The sequence below is a fragment of the Hevea brasiliensis genome, chromosome 7 (assembly GCF_030052815.1).
Source record: "Hevea brasiliensis isolate MT/VB/25A 57/8 chromosome 7, ASM3005281v1, whole genome shotgun sequence".
NCBI classification, from domain to species: domain Eukaryota; kingdom Viridiplantae; phylum Streptophyta; class Magnoliopsida; order Malpighiales; family Euphorbiaceae; genus Hevea; species Hevea brasiliensis.
In genome coordinates this window covers 95,802,276-95,821,911 of record NC_079499.1, presented here as the reverse complement: position 1 = coordinate 95,821,911, position 19,636 = coordinate 95,802,276, and the positions used below count along the sequence as shown (strand labels likewise).

The 19,636-nt window shown below is 33.9% G+C and overlaps 2 protein-coding genes across 4 annotated transcripts; one reads left to right on the top strand and one right to left on the bottom strand.

Moving 5' to 3' along the window:
- The first annotated feature begins 3,485 nt into the window (after positions 1-3,485).
- LOC110665135 (protein CONSERVED IN THE GREEN LINEAGE AND DIATOMS 27, chloroplastic) lies at positions 3,486-8,046 on the top strand. Of its 2 annotated transcripts, none has more exons than XM_021825138.2 (7): positions 3,486-3,894; positions 4,159-4,311; positions 4,643-4,720; positions 5,835-5,930; positions 7,065-7,100; positions 7,517-7,698; positions 7,782-8,046. In XM_021825138.2, exons 1-7 carry the CDS (start codon positions 3,661-3,663, stop codon positions 7,816-7,818), a joined length of 816 nt encoding a protein of 271 aa, XP_021680830.2. In that variant the 5' UTR covers positions 3,486-3,660; the 3' UTR covers positions 7,819-8,046. The 2 variants fall into 2 exon arrangements, with proteins under 2 accessions (XP_021680830.2, XP_021680828.2); XM_021825136.2 differs by having other exon boundaries at positions 7,777-8,046.
- A 528-nt stretch (positions 8,047-8,574) lies between these two features.
- On the bottom strand, positions 8,575-17,401 carry LOC110665136 (uncharacterized). Of its 2 annotated transcripts, none has more exons than XM_021825139.2 (5): positions 16,946-17,399; positions 15,454-16,347; positions 14,569-14,654; positions 13,985-14,125; positions 8,575-10,084 (listed from the first exon to the last, which is right to left on the bottom strand). In XM_021825139.2, exons 1-5 carry the CDS (start codon positions 17,249-17,251, stop codon positions 9,940-9,942), a joined length of 1,572 nt encoding a protein of 523 aa, XP_021680831.2. In that variant the 5' UTR covers positions 17,252-17,399; the 3' UTR covers positions 8,575-9,939. The 2 variants fall into 2 exon arrangements, with proteins under 2 accessions (XP_021680831.2, XP_021680832.2); XM_021825140.2 differs by lacking the exon at positions 8,575-10,084 and adding an exon at positions 10,117-10,323 and having other exon boundaries at positions 16,946-17,401.
- Positions 17,402-19,636: the final 2,235 nt, after the last annotated feature.

Here is a 19,636-nt window from a genome sequence, read left to right as displayed (position 1 = left end):
TCTCCTCAATATGATCTACGGTATTAAATTGTTGCTTCTCCTAAGTTTCATTAGGTAAAACTCCAAATCATGGTGCATATGCAAATTCTCCAGTAGCCATAGTTTCTAAAAATAATTCTAAATATTTTTCATAAAGTCCTTTCTCTCAAAAGCTTGCAAATTTTGAATTTTCCTAATACATATAAAAATCAAAACACTAATGTCAATAAATAATTAAATGCCTATTTGTTTAATGAAGCCTTGAAAGCTAGTTCTTTCTTTATTTAACTTACCTTAATTTTTTCGTTCCACCACTCCTCAAGAGTAGCAACTGTGCCTTTATGGGATCCCATCCTAATCCTATTTCATTCCCTTTTAATGTTTTCCACATCTTCTATTGATCTTTCAACCAATCCCACTTGTGCCTTAATTGCTCTTTAGTATACTCTACACCAACTTCCTTCAATTCATTTAGTAACCATGTATGTCTTTTGTCACCCCATCCACCACCATTTCTCTTGCCCAAATTAGTGCCTTGAATACAAATTTTAACAAACAAATTAAATTGTTCACTGCTCCATGCAATCCTTCCAACGCCCTTATTTTTTGTAGCCATATCAACTTGTAAAGATGAATGCTATTAACTCCAAGTAAAAATAACATTCAAGTAAATAAAAGTATGCAAGAGTATTAAACATAAACTCCCATTTTGAGATTAATTCAAGAAAAAAAGCATGAAAGTAAGTTTCCTATATTTGTAAGAATTCAAGCTTTTGAAAGGCAAATAAAATTAAAAATAATAATCTAGACCTTCAGTATTGCATGAGTTTATCATGAGATAACTAATAATAACGCTTTCCATAATCTCCAAATTCCAGTGATAAGCATCAAATAATTCCTAGTACTATAGTTAATTTCAGCATTAAAATTGATCATGAGAATTGGAAATTGACTTGTTTAGTTAATAAAGGAACTGTACAACCAACTTCTATTACAAATTGACCTCTTGAAAAAATACCAAGAAACATGAAATCACCATATTCTCGACTTTAGTTTGGATGTTAATGTTTTTTTTTTCACTGAAATCACCATATTTTGATAAAATAATTTCAGTTACATATTTTAGTAAATTGATTTTTTAAAACATATACTGGTAAATATCCAGTTTAATGATTATGTAGAGGCAACATATAATGACTTCTTTCAATATATTCATATGTGGAGCAGTAGATAATAATATAAGAGAATATGTACAAAAATTTTAAAAATTAGGTAAATCATTTACACAGCTTAAGTGGATGAACACTATTTACATGAAAATAAAACAAGAAACAAAGAATAAAAATGAAAAAAAATAATAATAATAAAGGAAGAAAACAGGGGAGTGGATGAGATCACAGTCCATGGCTACAAAAGGTCCAAAATCTCACTGTCTAAAAACTTATTTATATCAAACTTACACAGCTATATAGGGTCATGAACTTTTTAGACTGAAATGATTTATGAGGTTTCAATTTGGTTACTAATTATCAAGATAAAGAGATATTGTTTTTTATTTCTTTAAGTTCAAGACCTGCAATGGACTAAAATTTGATTTGAATGGGAAATGTTGATTAGTAAAATTAAATACTGATTTAAAATTTATATACTGAAAAAACAGTTTTTTTTTAATTGTGAAATGATTAATATTGTAAGAATATATAATCTGTTTTACTTTTTTAAGAATTTTTAATATATGAAAAGAATTGAGAAAATCTTGACTAATAAATTAAAATTTTTTTAGCAGAGCTAATAAATTAATTATTGGATATCAAGAAATGGGAAGATGAATCATGTTCATAATTATAGTGATTGCTTTTCAGATTTTGTGAGGTTGATGCTTTTTTATTGCTCAGATTGAACGTCATATATAAAATCAATTAGGAAATCAATCAAATCTTGATAGCATATATATATATATATATATATATATATATATATATATATATATATATATATATATATATATATATAAAGCAACCTTGACAGCATATAACATATATATAAAAAAAGCAACCTTGATATTAGATTTTGCATGTGCTTTCTTCATGTATACTTAGCTCTCTAAATTTGATGGGTTGAAGCAATAACGGAAATTGAATTGAATTTATAAACAGTGACAAAAATTAAAGTTTGGAGACACAGTAATAGTATAAACATCAGCAAGAATCAAATTAAATTCAAAACCAAAAAAGGAGACATAACAGTATTATAAATAGAATTAGAAATAAGAAAATCATAGCTTCTTGAATCAATAAAGGATAATCTGATGCACTTTAATGTCACAAACCAATTCTACATTGCGAAGAAATCAGAATTTCAATTGACAAGCTCAAGAAGGAGATACAATAATGGCACAGAAATTGAAAAGAAATCACAGCTTTGATCAAAATAGGAGTAAGAAAGTAAAATACGGAAGATGACAAATTGAAAAAAAATCGATATTTTGATTCAAATAGGAGCAAGAAGATAATACAGTAAAGGATTGCGTAAACATTAGACAATGGATATTTCAGTCAAAAAATAAAAATATATATAGAGCAGTATTAAACAGCTCCTATTTCAGAGCTGATAGAATCTGCAGCCGATAGGTATCCTATCAACTGTCTTTCAATTATCAGCTAATTTTTTGGAGTTTTACCAAACACTTTGATTCAGATTCAGCTGTTTGGATATCCATTAGCTATCAGCTGCATCCAACAGCTGAACACCCCATGAGTTAGTGTTTAAAGAATTCTACAGCGGCATTTAACTTGGGGGGAGGGGGAAACTATTTTACAATTTTCAGGTATTAATATATGATGAATTGAAAGTGATTTTGCAATTACATTTCATTTTTAATGAATTAAATTGAAAGAAAGGGCATGCAAAATTCGGAATAAATATATCATTACCCCTACAATTTCTTCCATCAAATTACGGATATAAGATTTATGTATTCGACGCGGTTCTGTTTTCTCTACCCCTAGAAGCCACTGCAATTTCTAGAGTTAAAGGTGACTTGCTGCCTTGGTAGTGGAGGTTTTGTTGCCATCGCTATCGTAAGTTAGAGTTGCAGTTATTGGTTTCTTGCTTTTCTGATTTATCTGAACCACCTCAATGAATGACATGGATTAACAGTTCACTCAAAGGCCTTGGCGTAGCGGAAGAGTGTCAAAGGCAATGACCCAGATCTCTCTGGAGCCCGTGGAAAATTGAGAAGTACACACAAAATTGCGTGCGAGTTAACAGTAGCCACGTTGTGCAAGCTACTACTCTCTCCAGCCACATAAAATATCGCATCGATGCCCTCAAATTAGGATAATCCTATGACTCATCAAATTAACGGTAAGAAATAAGGGCACGTGGACAGATGTCATGAACAAATCCACAATCTTATGGGGGACCATCTATGAATTTTTTTTTTTTTTTTGGGTTATTAAGATGTTCCTGTCTTAAGAACCCTCTCCTTCAAAGAAATAAATACAAGGATGTTTCCATTGTTTTTCATCCACGTAAATAATGCATGGTCACAAACAAGTTCGCAGCCATCAGATCAACTAGTGAACTCTAAGTCTCTGCCAAAGAGGCAAAAACTCGACAGGGAAATTTGTTCAGAACTTGGGTGCTACAGCAGCCAGTTCCAATTCGACCGGAAATTAAATGCTCAGGCTAAATGTCTACTGCTCTTTAATCCCTTGTCCAAGGGAAATCAAACTTGGAAGCTGCCACAGATCATGGATCATTAAGTACCATCTAGCTCAATCTGCTCAAAAACCATTTTCTTCAGTTTCTGTCAAGGCCTTGAAGGATGAGACAGATGGAGGCACAAGCAGCTTTCCAGGCCGGAGATGGGATCCTGGCTTGGAAATTGAGGTCCCTTTCGAACAAAGACCGGTATGTCTATTCCATGTCTGCTCTATTAACATATACATATGCAGGTATTGAACAGAGAAGTAAAAACACATGATTTGCTATAGTCACGCAAGTTCCACTAAAATCTGGATATGATGAAGGAAACATATGGAAAAATGAAATAGGATGGTGGATTAATGGCATTATAACCTGAACAGATTCTAGTGGATTCAGGTGTATCTCAACATCTAGCTTTAAAGACAACTGTATTCGTACTTAAATTAGTTCATTTCTTGTCTGTAATAGGTGAATGAGTATGCATCTCTGAAAGATGGAGTCTTGTATTCTTGGGGTGAACTGGGTCCACAATCACTTTTTCTTCGTCTTGGAGGTCTCTGGTTAGTAACCTTCGCAACTCTTGGAGTCCCAATTGCAGCTGCAAGTTTCAATCCTGAAAAGGTACGCTAAAAATAAAGACCTCATTTAAAATAAATGTCAAAAACACCATCTAGATTAGAACAAAACTGGCTTATCCCACAATAGATCTTAAAAGAATGCCTTCATTATTACAAGTTTTGTAACAAATGGAACGAGGCAGTTATATATCTCCAAGCCTTCGACTCTGAAACTAGATTTCAAACTTCTTAAAATCAGTTACTAAGAATCACATAGCAGAGAAACCAACATTTGACAATGTGAAGCATCAATATGATGCCAGATATATTTCAATAATGAAGAGATTTTAACTGCTATCTATATGAAAGCCTCATTATGTGCTCCAAATTTGCAGGAGCCCTTACGATTTGTTCTGGCTGCTGGAACCGGAACTCTGCTCCTTGTTTCACTGATAGTCCTAAGAATTTATCTGGTATGATCATCATCATCATCCTCCAAATCTTCTGTCTTTTCATGAACTTCATTCCATTATTAGAGAATATAACATGGCTTTTAGCCTGGCTACATATGTGAACTCGTTTACAAGAGAGCAGTTGCTCCAGGAAACACTCCATATATTTGATTCAAAAGATGGTGTAAATGATTTTGATGTTTAAAAAATACTGGGGGAATCAGTACAAGAAGCCCACCAGACTACATTTTAGTTATTTGTCTTTCTGGTAATGCATATCACAAAATAACTTAATTTAGTAAACGCTTCCTTGTTTGTGTACCAAAAAGCTATTTCCCTAAATGCCACAAAGCCAAGCAGCAGTTGCAGAACTTCTCTAAATATCTAGGTTCAATGATCTCGTTGACAGACCAACAAGATAAAGAGCTTCAATATCAATTCTCTTAATTAGCCTAGACAATAGAAGTACATTCCCTATACAGGGCACAACAAATAAGTGGTTGTAGAACTTCTCTACATATTAAAGCTAGTTTTACCTTGCTGGTAGACCACTATATAGGTCTTGATGAAGTAGAGCTTCTGGATCAATTTGGAAAAGAGCACACACGGATTTCCTTGACCATGTTACAAGTACAGAAAACTCTATACGTAGTACAAGCAGCAGACCATTCATTGATCCAATAAAGCTGGAGGCAGAGTGACCATACAACAAAGTTACCTACATATATTAAAGGGATAATTATGACAAATGGCAGCTTTCAAGGCTATTTTACAGTTGAGGGCAGAATTTGATAGTTAATCTGCATCAGTATGCTCTTGACATTGAACTTAACAATTACCAAAACTGAAACTCAAACTAACATACTCGCTTAAATCCACCAAATACCACTTAAAGATAATTGTCCCTCTAGAAAACTACTTATGGAAACCAGATTTGTGCATGATATAATGAAGATCTAGCCCAGGATTTGAAATGGATACTATACAAAGGAATGTTGTATCTACCACATATAATTAGTAGAACTACTTTATCAAAATGGAGTACCTTTATACGAGTAATTGCTGTTTTAAATTTTAATTGACCACAAATTCATAATATTCCCATTTATTAACTCATTTCAACATGCATATGAAGGGATGGAGTTATGTTGGAGATAGACTTCTATCGGCAGTGATTCCCTATGAGGAGAGTGGATGGTATGATGGACAAATGTGGGTCAAGCCACCGGAGGTTAGCACCCTCTCTCTCTAAGCAAGCATTTTCCATTGGAAGGAAGCATCAAGGGCTCAAGGCATCATAATAGGTTTATAGCTCATGCATACACACATGCACACACACATACACAGTCACACACATACGCTGACACATACACACACATATAAGAACTAAGCCTATACAACATGCTTTAATGTTTAAGAATGCAGGAAGTAAAATATAAGTTCAAGTTACCAGTTTGCTATAGTTGTACCCAACTAGCAGCAAAAAATGTCCTCAATTGAGCATACTGATAGGGTGAGGGTGTGCAAATGGTCGATTCGGTTCTGAACTGAACAGAACCGATAAAACTGAAAATCGAAAATTAAGAATTTTGAAAACCGAACCAAACTGATCACTAAGAGGGAACCGAACAGAATCAAGCTGATAAATATCGGTTTGGTTTAGTTTTAAATTGATTAAACCGAATTTTGTAAGATTTCATATTTTTAACATTAAATCTCAATAATAAAAATATTAAAAAAAAAATTTAAAAATCAGAACTCAAAAATCTTGGAATTTCCTTGATATAGATATATATATATATATATATATATATATATATATATATATATATATATAAAATTTCGGTTCGGTTTGTTTTTTTTTTTTTTATGAAAATAATCGAACTGAATCGATTAACTGAAATTATCAAAATTTATAAACTGAATCGAACCGATTGAATTTTAAAATCAAACCGATTGAATTGAATTGACTCAGTTCGATTCGGTTATTCAATTCAGACCGAAATCTGGTCACCCCTACTGATAGGTGCTAACTAGATATAATGTCAAACAAGTAAAAGTGCCAATCTTGTGAAAAAAAAAAACGTAAATTAACAAAAAAAAAAAATTATCAAAATCTATGTTACAAATTTCAGAAACGTTCCACTAAAGTTGTTAACTAATTTGATAGGCTGGAGATGGATAGATGTAATGACTAAAGCAACTAAGTAAAACATATGGATTATCGTTCATTTTGCTAAGTAAAACATATGGATTATCGTTCATTTTGCTTTGGCCCAAAATATGTAAAGCATAAGCAGATGTTATATCTGCTCATTAGACTGATATAGGAAAATAATAAAAAATCTTCTTTTTCCTCTGGCAGGTCCTGGCTCGTGACAGATTGTTGGGCTCTTACAAGGTAAGAAACCATCATCAATCCATTTCATAATATTGTACACACAAACAAAATGAAATAAGAAATGTTGTCTAAACTAGACAAAACAAGATAAACCACACACTCACGATTCAACATAAGAAGCAAAGAGAATTAAAGATGAAGGCTTCAATGGCACATAAATATGTTATAAGTACAGGTCAAAGCGTCATAAATGATCAGATATGAAGACAGCCGGACAGGTATGAATGCACAAATGTACAGGACAAGGCACAGTACTTCCAATAGCAAGCAATCAAACAATGTTGTGTACTTTTGTTTGTCGTGAAGACTTCAGATAATTTGCTTATTAAGTCTTTCCAGATTCCAAAGCATCATAAAATAAAGTTTTGAACTTCTTTAGCACAAATGGGATTCAAAAGGAAATTTTATGCCTTCAGGTTAAACCAGTCATAAAACTGCTGAAACAAACATTAGTAGGAACAGGTGCATTACTCGTTACAGGAGTATTACTATTTATCTTTGCCACACCAGTGGAGAATTTCTTTCAAAACAATTTTGCCACAAAAGAGAGGCCATCAAGTGGTCCAACTTCAAATATCAACACAAAGTATAATGTCAGGTATGAGTACAAATATAAAGATTGCAGTTCCTATTTACACATAGTTTACACCCTCACACTTTCTTTTACATGTCCTAGAAAAGAGGAATTGCTCAGTTTGCCAGTGGAGGTTATGGCTGATGATGATTTGGCAGAAGCTGCAGCCAAGGCTGCTGATGGAAGACCAGTCTACTGCCGAGATAGATATTATCGCGCATTAGCAGGTGGGCAGTACTGCAAATGGGAAGATCTTCTTAAATAATGGGCAAAAAAGAGGAATGGGTTGTCCTTAATTTCATACATTTGTAATTTGAGCCCACTGGAGTACAAGTTTGAAGTTTATCTAAAGTTTTATCCTTTTATTTTCAAGGAACCAATTAGATTTTTAAAAATCATAAAACACAAGATCCTGCAAAAGAAAGAAACAAGGTTAGTTATTAAAGGCCAAAGGCGTAACAAAGCGACAAGGATCCTGAGACCTAGATGCAACGCACAAGATGTGAGCCTTAGCAAGACAAGGCGAGACGTAAAAATTAAAAAAAAATTAAATAAAATAAAGGGCAGAACTTAAAATAACATAAAGTTAAATATAATAATAATTAGCATTCAAGTAATAATAAATTTACAATTCAAATAAAGTAAAAATAAATTACTCAATAGTCATAGTTTAAGACTATATATATATAATGTCTCAAAATGAGAGTCAGATAACTATTCTTCAAGATCAAAATGAAATGCAGTTAAAAATTTTAATTTAATAATATCTTATTAATCGTAACTTAAAATAATTTAAATTGAATTTTATAAACTCATTAAGAATAACTAGGTTACATTTATTTTTAACTTGTTTAAAATAGGATTTTAAAACATAAAAAACATGTAAATGCAGAAAAGCACTAAAAAAAAATCTCTAAATTAGATTTAAACCCATTAACTATTGGCCCATTTTAAGCACCATCCATTAGCTACATTGGAGATACACAGCCGATACACAAACATAGCCACGTTTTATCATCAAGAGCAAAGGCAGCCAGAGCCAGCCAGGTACATCTAATTTCTGTCTTCTCTTCTTCCTCTTCTCCTTCTCCCTTTCTATATATTTTTTTTGGCAGTGTTTGTCTTTGATGGGCAGGCAGCTTCTTCTTCTTCTTCTTGTCCTCTTGCCTTTTTCCTTTCTTCCCCACCTCACTCAGGCCCACCTAGGCACACCTTGCCCCTCGCTGCGCCTCGCTGCGCCTTGGTGAGGTTACCCACCTTTCGGTGCCTGAGGCAATCCCCTTTGAGCCCGATGCGCCATGCACCTTAAGCACACCTTTGACAACCACGCAAACAAGAATGGCATTGCGGGGAGATCAAATAAACTGATATATTGACTCTTCATCAACTTCAAGGAACAAAGCATGTCTGTTTCCTAGCCTATACATTAAAGCCTTTAAAGGGAAAAGAAAATATAGCAAAGCTTTCAATTTGGCCCTCAATTTTTTCTGACAAGAAATACATGAATGACATGGAAAGCAGTATAAGCAGAACCACATTAGCGCAACTGACTTGTTTGTAACATCTATTTCATGCTTAATAAGCCATTTGCTGGGATAATCTGCATCCCAATTAGCTGCCAAGAGACATAGTTGCCTGATACTTGAATTAGCAGAGTTGGGAGATTCAGGAATATCACCTTCCCTTCCATGCCTCTCAAACAATTTCTGAGAAAAACTTCTAGAACATCTTCTGCAAAAGTTGGCAATACGATGTGATCTTTAGAGTAGATGGCAGACACAACAGAAAAGGTAAGCCCTCGAAGATAGACAATAAGTCATCTTTGTAGATCTACTTGCAGAATTAAAGGTAACCATATTTTCTGCGCACCACTGAAGTAATCCACAATAGCAGGATTCACTATTATAGATTCTGAAGAAATTGCTGGCAATTAATGTGATCTTGATAAACTGACACTAAAGCAAGTTATTAGCTTCTTCTTCTACCTTGGAACCAAATCATTTCAATATTCCAGATTCAAAGCATTTATAGTATCAGATATTCAACATCCGAAGTGGCTACCCTCAAACAAACTTCTTGCAGTGAGAATTCTGATGAATTATCCTTTGAATACTGCAAGAATCATCCTCCAGAATGTTTTCCTACTTGCTAGTGCAATTGGCTTAACCAATTAAATGGTAATGCACAACCACCTAAGAAAAGAAGTATTTAACCAAGCCAGAGAGGTAAACCAGATATTGAATCTTTAAGATCTAGAAATCACTCCTAAACAAGTTTCTTGCACCAATGGAAAACTCTAAACAGTTGGCTTTCAACAAAATTCTTGAATGCTCGTTTTCTTCTTTTTGTATCTTCAAGATCTAGTGTTCTATATGCAAGAGCAAGTAAATACATTGCTGGATGGAGTCTCCTGCAATCATATAAATAACAAAAGAGAATTGTTCAATGTTTCCTAAAGATTCCAATGTTAATTATACAACATAATTCAATTCACCTACAACTGGTGCTTCAACAATACAAGGAAAGAGAAAAAAAAAGTCCTTGCATAAAGTGTACCATTACACACCCTTCCTTTCCATGCTTCCTCTTGTTCTTTTATCAGCCAAGAACCAGTACCCACACCTCAAACTCAGAAATTTCAATCTTTGACTGGACCATTTCAAATATTTATTAACGATGAATTACATTATGTTTGGGAAAGATCACATAAGGTGAAAATACTTTCATCACATTAATTAAAATCCAATATCTCAAGTCAATCAATAACCCATGATAGTATAGAAGATACATTGTGCTAGTGTTTAATAGTGATGAAAAAAATAATACAGTACAATATCCATACAAATAATATGAATAACTAGGTTTTCCTGGATGAATAATTTGTTTCCTTTTCTTTGTTTACCTTTCAGCTTTTTTGTGTTTACTAAGTACCTCATCATATGACAACTCAACTCAACTCAATTAAGGCTTTATCCCAAAAATTTGGGATCGGCTATATGGATTCGCTTTCTCCACTCTAAACGATTTTAGGTTAAATCCTCAGAAATGTGTACTGCTTCTAGGTCATGTTGTACTACTCTCCTCCAAGTCAATTTAGATCTACTCCTTTTTTTTCTTTCTATCCTCTAACCTAATGTGCTCTATTTGTCTAACTGGAGCCTCCGTATGTCTACGCTTCACAAGACCAAACCACTCAATCTCCCTTCTCTCAACTTATCCTCAATTAGCACCACTCTTACCTTTTCTCTAATACTTTCATTACGGACTTTATCTAGTCTAGTATAGCCACTCATCCACCTTAACATTCTCATCTCTGCAACTCTTATCTTAGACGCATACGACTCCTTCAGTGCCCAACACTCACTACCATATAACATAGCCGGTCGTATGGCTGTACGGTAAAATTTTCCTTTCAACTTATTAGGAATCTTGCGATCACATAAAACTCCCGTAGCACGTCTCCACTTCAACTATCCGGCTTTAATCCTATAACTAACATCCTCCTCACATCCCCCATCTACTTGAAGGACTGAGCCGAGATATTTAAAGTGCTTACTTTGGGACAGTACTACTCCATCCAAACTAACTCCTTCCCTATCACTAGTTTGGCCTTCACTGAACTTGCAATGCTCGTATTCTGTCTTCGTTCTACTTAACTTAAAGCTCTTTGATTCTAGAGTACTTCTCCAAAACTCTAACTTTCTATTGACTCCTTCTCGCGTCTCATCTATCAGAACAATATTATCCGCAAACATCATGCACCAAAGAATACTCTCTTGTATATGTTTCGTCAATTCATCTAAAACTAATGTAAAAAGGTAGGGGCTTATAGCTAATCCTTGGTGTAATCCAATTGAGATCGAAAAATCTCTTGTATCCCCTCCCACTGTGCGCACAATAGTAGTTGCTCCTTCATACATATCTTTCAACACTTGTATGTGCCTAATAGATACCCTCTTTTGTTCTAACACGCTCCATAAGACATCTCTTGGAATACTACCATAAGTCTTCTCCAAATCAATAAAAACCATGTGTAGATCTTTCTTCACTTCTCTATATTTCTCCATCAAGCTTCTAATGAGAAAGATCGCTTCCATAGTTGAATGATCGGGCATGAAGCCAAATTTTTTGAGAGAATAAAAGTATCATGACGTAGTCGATGCTCCATAACTCTCTTCCACAACTTCATAATATAGCTCATGAGTTTAATTCCCCTATAGTTTGAGCAACTCTGTATGTTTCCCTTATTTTTAAAAATATGTACTAAAATACTCCTCCTCTATTCATCAGGCATTTTCTTTGAGTTTAGAATCTTATTAAATAATTTAGTTAACCATGCCACTCTCATATCCCCCAAACACTTCCACACTTCAATTAGTATTCCATCGAGTCCACAGGCTTTACCCATTTTCATTCTCTTAAGTGCTTCATTTACTTCTAAAGATCTAATCCTTCTAGTATAATTCACATTCTTTTCTATTGTTCTATAGTCTATATTCACGCTATTATCATTTTGACTATTATTAAAGAGATCATTAAAATAATTTCTCCATCTTTCTTTAATGTCCTCATCTTTCACCAACACTTTTCCTTCTTTATCCTTAATGCACCTAACTTGATTGAGATCTTGACATTTCCTTTCTCTCTGCCTTGCTAATCTATAAATATCTTTTTCCCCTTCTTTAGTTCCAAGTTTCTCATATAACTTTTCAAAAGCCTGTGCTCTTGCATGACTAACTGCTTTTTTTGCCTCTTTCTTTGCTATCTTATACTGTTCATATGCCTCATTATTATCACATTTAGGTAATTTCTTATACCATTCTCTTTTTCTCTTCACTGCCTTTTGTACTTCCTCATTCCACCACCATCTCTCTTTTGAGGGTGATCCATATCCTTTAGACTCTCCAAGTACTTTTCTAGCTACTTCTCTAATCTTTGATGCCATCTGTATCCACATATCATTGGTCTCCATATCCAGCTTCCATGCTTCGAACTCGAAAAGCTCATTTTTGAACTTCACTTACTTTACTCCTTTGAACTCCCACCACTTTGTTCGAGCTATACTATTTCTTCTGACCTTAATTGAATTGTTCTTAAACTTGACATCCAAGACCACTAATCGATGTTGACTTGTTAAAGCCTCTCCTAGAATGACCTTGCAATCCTTGCATAGAGCTCTATTTGTCTTCCTGGTTAAGAGGAAGTTGATTTGGCTTCTATGTTGCCCACTTTTGAAAGTCACTAAATGTGACTCTCTTTTTATAAAGTAGGTATTTGTGAGTATTAGGTCGTATGCAATAGCAAAATCCAGGATGCTTTTTCCCTCCTCATTTTGACTGTCAAAACCAAAACCTCCATGAACATTCTCATAACCTTGCCTATCACTTCCTACATATTCATTCAAATCTCTACCAATGAAAACATTCTCTTCATTCGGTATGCTTTACATTAAATCATCCATATCTTCTCAAAATATTTGTTTACTCTCACTATCTAGTCCTATACGTGGGGCATAAGCACTAACTACATTTATTGTTTCTCCTTCTAGTACTAGTTTTACTAGTATAATTCTATCTCCTACTATTTTCACAGTTATTACAGCGTCTTTCAATATCCTGTCCATGATTATGCCCACTCCGTTCTTATTTCTCTCATTTCCGGTAAACCACAGTTTGTATCCTGAATTACCCACTTCCTTACTTTTCTCTCCTACCCATTTAGTTTCCTGAATGCAAGCAATATTCACTCTTCTCATTTTCAAGGTATCCACAAGCTCCATTAATTTTCCTGTAAGTGATACAACATTCCAAGTACCAACCCTGACCCTCCTCCTATCCTGTTCCTTCCTAATTGATCTCCTTCTATGATATCTTTCATTGTTTTCTATGTCTATCTTGTGTTCTGTTCCACTATCTGTTTTACTATCTGTACCTCATCATATGACAAATAGGTGAAATGTGCTTGTGCTCAATTGTTGGTTCATAGTAAGAACTAATCCTAAATAAAGATACTAAATAGGGGGAACCTTCAGAACAAATTCAAGTTCATTTTTTTAAAGTAATTTCCGATATTAAATGACCCAGCCTTTTTTCTATTTATTTTTTTTGGAACTTTTCAACAATTCTAGCATTTCAACTATTTATGTAAATATATTAGTTCAAATGAAGTCAAACTTTGATGTTAGAATAGTTGCTAAAGCCAACAAGTGCAAAGTAAAAGCCCTTATCCTCAACAAAAGGTTAGTGATGCAAAATAGGAGAAGAATTATGCAATTTGGCTCAGATTTTTGTGAAGTCTGTCGTTGACTTACTTGTCATATTGTTCACTTTCATCAAAGCCATCCCAATGCCTCTGAGATGGAACCGTTCGACCTTTCTTATCTCTACCAAATGTTTCGATGTACCAACCACCTATATCATGCATGCCACAACGAGGCTCAAACAGCCAAAATCTGCAGCAACAATACATTTCACAAAAATTAATAGCCAAAAATTTCTTAGGGAGCTTAATGATTTCACATGGTGTTATCATCATGAAACACAAAATAATATTAGTTGCAATTTACTATCTACAAGAAGAAGGAAGTTTCAAAGTTCAAACCATTTCAACAGTGTATCAAAACAATTAAGGTAAATATTATTGAAATGTTCACTAAAGCAAGCTCAATCTTCAAAGTATCTATACTATCAGCCAGAATGTCAGATAATTGAAATGCTAATGAAATTGCCAAAAAAATGGTAAATATGCTGTAACTAAGGCCAAGGCTGCCTATCAAAAAAACAACAAAATATAAAGTTGAACAAAATATACAACTTAAACAATTGAAAACAAATGGGGTGAAGTTTATTGTGTTGCACCATAAGTATAATGAATAATTGAAATTTCATTTCTTACCTGCTTGGTGGTAATCGAGCTCTACTGCACCTACATTCACAAACAGAAACTTTATCCCCCACTGCATACCAGTGCATATGCTTTACCTGAAAAGTTTTCAGTGAAATCATCAATAAAGACCAAACAAAAAATAATGAAGATGCATATACAGTCAATAGGCACTAATGGCTAATTCGCTATTGATATGCAATGATAATGACTTGCAAGATGTAGGCAGATGGGCTTATTTGTTTCCTCCCATATGTAGTCTAACCTATTTTATCAGAAAATCGGCTTATCCAAATTTAAAGAATGAATGGTTAATCATCCCAGGGTACAAGGAATTAACATATACCACAGAAAATCTCACCAAAAGTTTGAAAATTAATCACAATAAATTTCACTTAAGTTGGAAAATTATTAATTATCTCCAAAAAAGGGAAAAAAAAAGGGGAAAAAAAAAAGAACCTAAGCAAAAACTAAATGCATTGCCAAAAATAATTGTAAAGAAATTAAGAAGGAAAATGTCACAGCTTGCATATGGATTTCAACAGAGATCACAAAATAATATTCAATGATATACAATCAAAACTATACTCTTTGAGCTATTACTCTTCTATTAAGTAACCAAGGGAAAAAAAAAACACCCAAAGGTCACAGACCCCAAAAGAAGACATTCCAAATACCAATTCAGTTCAGAAGCCCATTAATCTAGTCGACAAACTATACAAGAGAGAAGCTCGATCAGGTAGGAACCTTGTATACTCTGTACTATTCCACATAAACTAACAGCAAAATGAAACATCGATTATCAAGCTGAATCAGGGAAATTAGAGCCCAATATGTATCTCAATAATCATGGAACCAAAGAAAATATGATACAGACAGAAGAAGAGAAATACAAACCAGTAAAGTCCTATGTTTCATTATAACATGGGTTTTTGTACCACTCCTATCATAGACAAAGCATGATCCCTCTTCAGGACTGGTTCCCAATCCGGTTATTGTTCCCAGTGGAATCTTAAGTCCAACTGCACCGTCCAAAATGGAATCCTGGGAACAACCTCTTCTAATATGAGTGGAATTACCATCTGAATTAAGAAAAACATGTATTTGATCTTGAGAATCTTCATTCTGTACTCCATTAAATTGCCCTTTAGGAGGAACTCTAGTGGCCACAGCAACCACCCTTCCATTTACATGCAATTCCAAATCTTTATATGCATCTGATATTTGACTTAGAATATTCCTTGCATTCATATGAGACAGTCCATCCTTGTTCACTTCAACATAATTCATGAAGATGCTTGTGTTCTCAATAGATCCACAGTTATCCAAACAAGCAGATGTAAAAGAATTCAACTTCTTGTTGCAAGAAGAAGATAATTCAGGAATTTTATTGACTAGGCAGACCATCCCAAAAAGATCACGTCCAGAAACCAAGTGTAGAACCTCTGGAGTTTCACAAACAGACCTTTCCTCTGCTTCAAAACGGTCAGGAAGAAGATCCATAGACTCAATTATAGGGCCATAGTAAGCTGCATGTATGGCTGAATAAAAATCAGCTTCAAGTACATCAAAATAGCTTGCTCCAACCACCACTTTCTTCTCTAACAATATGTCATTTATGGCCAATCGATACCACTTCAACCATTCAACAACTTCCATCTGTTTACGTGCAGTCATTTGGGTTTTATACATGTACAATGTTGAACCTTCTCCAGAATGGTTCTGCATGACTCTTCTCTGAGACATCAGATACCGGTCATAGTGGGCTCTCCTCTCAGAATCTGAAAGAATCTGAAATTCATTATTTAACATTGATTACACTTGTCAAATCATCAACACTCAAAAGCCAAAACACGCTGTAATTCAAACACCAAAAGCAAAACACATGCAAAAACAAGATAAATTACCAATACCGTCACCCATAATATATGCACATTGTTATATAAAACATGTATCCAGCATAAAAAATCTACCAAAATTGATTGGTCAATAGAAAATATCAGTTTCTTCATAGAATACTGATTTCCCATAAAGAAAAGCACTTGTAATGTATAAAATTTTATGCACCGTCTCTTCCTTTGAGGATTAAAACATGAGACACCTTTCAAATCTGTACTTTTTCCAATTGAATTTCAGTTCTGTTCTGTGCCTCCACAAAGCCAACAGTTAATCATGACTGAGAAAAGCAGCCGAATTTTCTAGCCTTTATTTAAGGGGGAAAAAAAAAAAAAAAAGAGCTGCTTTTGTAGAATATCTATAATCAGAATCCCTTTCTCGCAATAAAATAGAAATACTCACCAGAAGCAATAATCAAACTCAATTACGAACTCGATATACTATACATTAATCCACAGAAATGAAAATTAGAGGTTCAACTAATCAACAGTACCTCGTAAGCGGCGAGAATTTGAACGAAACGGTGAGAGGTGGAGGAACCGTTCTTACACTCGGCGAGGTCCGGGTGAGTTTCTTTAGCTAATTTCCGAAACGATGCTTTGATTTCGGCGAATGAGCTGATCTCGGAAACTCCTAAGATATCGTACGCGTTCACTCCCGGGAACTCGGACTTAGTCCAGTCAGTGCCAGAGCTGAACCAGTGAGTTATAGAACTCGGATTCGAGTACAGCAATATATAACAGCGCCTTTTTCTGTGGCAGCTGTGATTTGATCGAATTGAGATAAAAAAGAAAACCATTTTCCTTTGTGTTTCTCTTTATTCCTAGGGAAGAATCAGACATTGTGATGATACTACCGAGTCTGAGAAGGATTGCCATCAGCCATCCAGGTCTGGTGTGTTGGGAAGTGATACAATAACGGCTTGGTGCACGGAGTTTGAAAAATGTATAGTTTTTGGTGAGCCAGGGAAGATATTTCAGGGTTATTTGGTGAAACGTGGATAGTTCTGCCGTTTACAGTTAGATTTTTATATCATTATTTTTGAAATTTAGTTTTTCAACTTTATTTTTTACTAATTTGATTTGGTTGTATTATTATTAATTATTTTATTTTTAAATTTAATTTTAATTGAATTAATTGAGCTTTATATATATATATATATATATATATATATATATATATATATATTATAACATGCATCCATGCATTAAAAAGCTTATAAAGGGGTAAAAAATACAATCTTGATTTAGCTACTAAAGAGACGAAAAAAACTTACTTTGTGTGGCAAGTAACAAGCCCAACAAATTAAAATAATCCAAACCCAACTAACTCAAACCCACAAATCAACAAATCAAACCCAAAAAATAAAATTATCTCCAACCTAAAAACCCTACGCACATAGAGAAGAGCATAAATAGAAGACCATGTTGTCGACCACCTTCAAACACAATGTTGCCCACCTTCAGGTTTGCCACCACTAGAAAAAGCCATACAAAAATTGAAGTCAACTCACTACTAGCTCCACAAGGAGCAAGTTCATCACCCATCAAAGCACAACATCTCACCTAATAACACCGGCCACCAGTTTTCTCCACAAAACACATAGCTTAGCTCTACCACCTATAAGATGATGCTAACATAGAGCTCTCTGACCCTTGTAGACCATCAGAACAACCTTCTCAGCAATGTGGTAGAAGTAAGTCCCAGAGTTACAAACCAGTCGAAGCAAGAAAAGTCATATTACCATGTAGAGTAAACCTTTAGACTTAGATGCCATAAGTGGATTTAAGAAAGCAAACCAAAGCTAACTTCAATTTATCAGTCCCACCGAAGCAGATCTTCTCTAACAACTCCCTCTTCATGCTCAAACCAAGATTTGTTGCCCAAACTATAGGCCCTATAAGCTACAATGAGTTTAATTTTGATGATAGCAAATTTAATGAAATATACATCAACCCTTTGTATATAGTATTTGAAGTTATCTTATAGGTCATTATATACAAAAATATTGATGAAAGGACTATTCTATTGAAATGGCTGATCTAAAATGAGATTGTCATATTGTATAACATAAGATGAATTTAAGTCCATGAAGAAATAAGATAGAAATTAAGTTCTTAGGTCTATTATACAAGATTAAAGAGATTATGCCATTTAAGACTTAAAATCAATTTTGTTTTTAGATTCGAGTATTTAGAAAGTGTTTTTACATCATTCCTAATATTTTTGAATGATCAAAATAAATTTTTACAACTTTTTTTCAAAAATTCAAAATTTCAAAATTCAAGTCAGACAGTAGCTAAATTAGTTAACTAGTTCTGTTGACTAAATTTTCTATCTTACGAAACTAGTTAACCTATGAAAATTTTAGTTAACTATTTTTATGCTTTGACCTAATATAAATCTACTGTACGACTTTCAATGAACTAACGGTTAGTTTTTTAAAATTTAAAGAGATGTTAGACACACTCTTTAGCAGACTTTTTTGCCATGAAAAGCACCTATCAAAGGCCTCATTTACTATAATTTTACCTAATGAAAGTACTCTTATTCATTAAGAATTTTTTGTGCTAATTTTACAAATCTTTCATTCAATACTCTTGAGCTTGAGTGGCAGATCTTCTCTCTCAATCTTCTAGCATTTATTTATGTATTTGAGAGTTATTGAGAGTGATTTCATCTATACCAAAACATTTTTAAGGTTGTGTAAGTGTGAGGGTACACTTGTGAAAGGTTTTTAAGCACCTAGTGAGGCTTATGGTCATTTGTGGGAAGCAAAGACATTGTAAAAGTTTCAAGCACCTGGGAAGCTTGCTAAGATTGTAAAGGCTTTGAATCTTACCTGTTGAAAAATATTAAATAGTAGAGTGACTCTCAAAGTGGGACTTTGGAAAGAGTGGATGTAGGCCAAGAAAGTTGAATCATTATAAGCATTGCGTTTGATAATCTTCTTCCCTTAACTCTTTAATTTTCAGTGCTTTATTACTCTATTATATATTGAATGTGTTAAGAATTTATTTTATTAAGTTAATATTGAGTTTGAACAATTAGACCTGCATATTTTGAACTATATGTTAATGGAAATACTTGATATTAAGTTATCATCTTGTGATTCAGCTGCTGTTTTGTGGAAAACTTGTTAGATTACTTAGATTACACTTTGAAAATAGAGTAATACGCATAT

Coding starts and splice junctions, on each gene's coding strand:
- LOC110665135 (XM_021825136.2), top strand. CDS start 3,661: ATGCTCAGGCTAAATGTCTACTGCTCTTTAATCCCTTGTCCAAGGGAA. Junction 3,895..4,158: donor TCCCTTTCGAACAAAGACCG/GTATGTCTATTC, acceptor TGTCTGTAATAG/GTGAATGAGTATGCATCTCT. Junction 4,312..4,642: donor CAAGTTTCAATCCTGAAAAG/GTACGCTAAAAA, acceptor CCAAATTTGCAG/GAGCCCTTACGATTTGTTCT.
- LOC110665136 (XM_021825139.2), bottom strand. CDS start 17,251: ATGGTTTTCTTTTTTATCTCAATTCGATCAAATCACAGCTGCCACAGA. Junction 16,348..16,945: donor AAATTCTCGCCGCTTACGAG/GTACTGTTGATT, acceptor AATGAATTTCAG/ATTCTTTCAGATTCTGAGAG. Junction 14,126..14,568: donor GCTCGATTACCACCAAGCAG/GTAAGAAATGAA, acceptor TTGTTGCTGCAG/ATTTTGGCTGTTTGAGCCTC.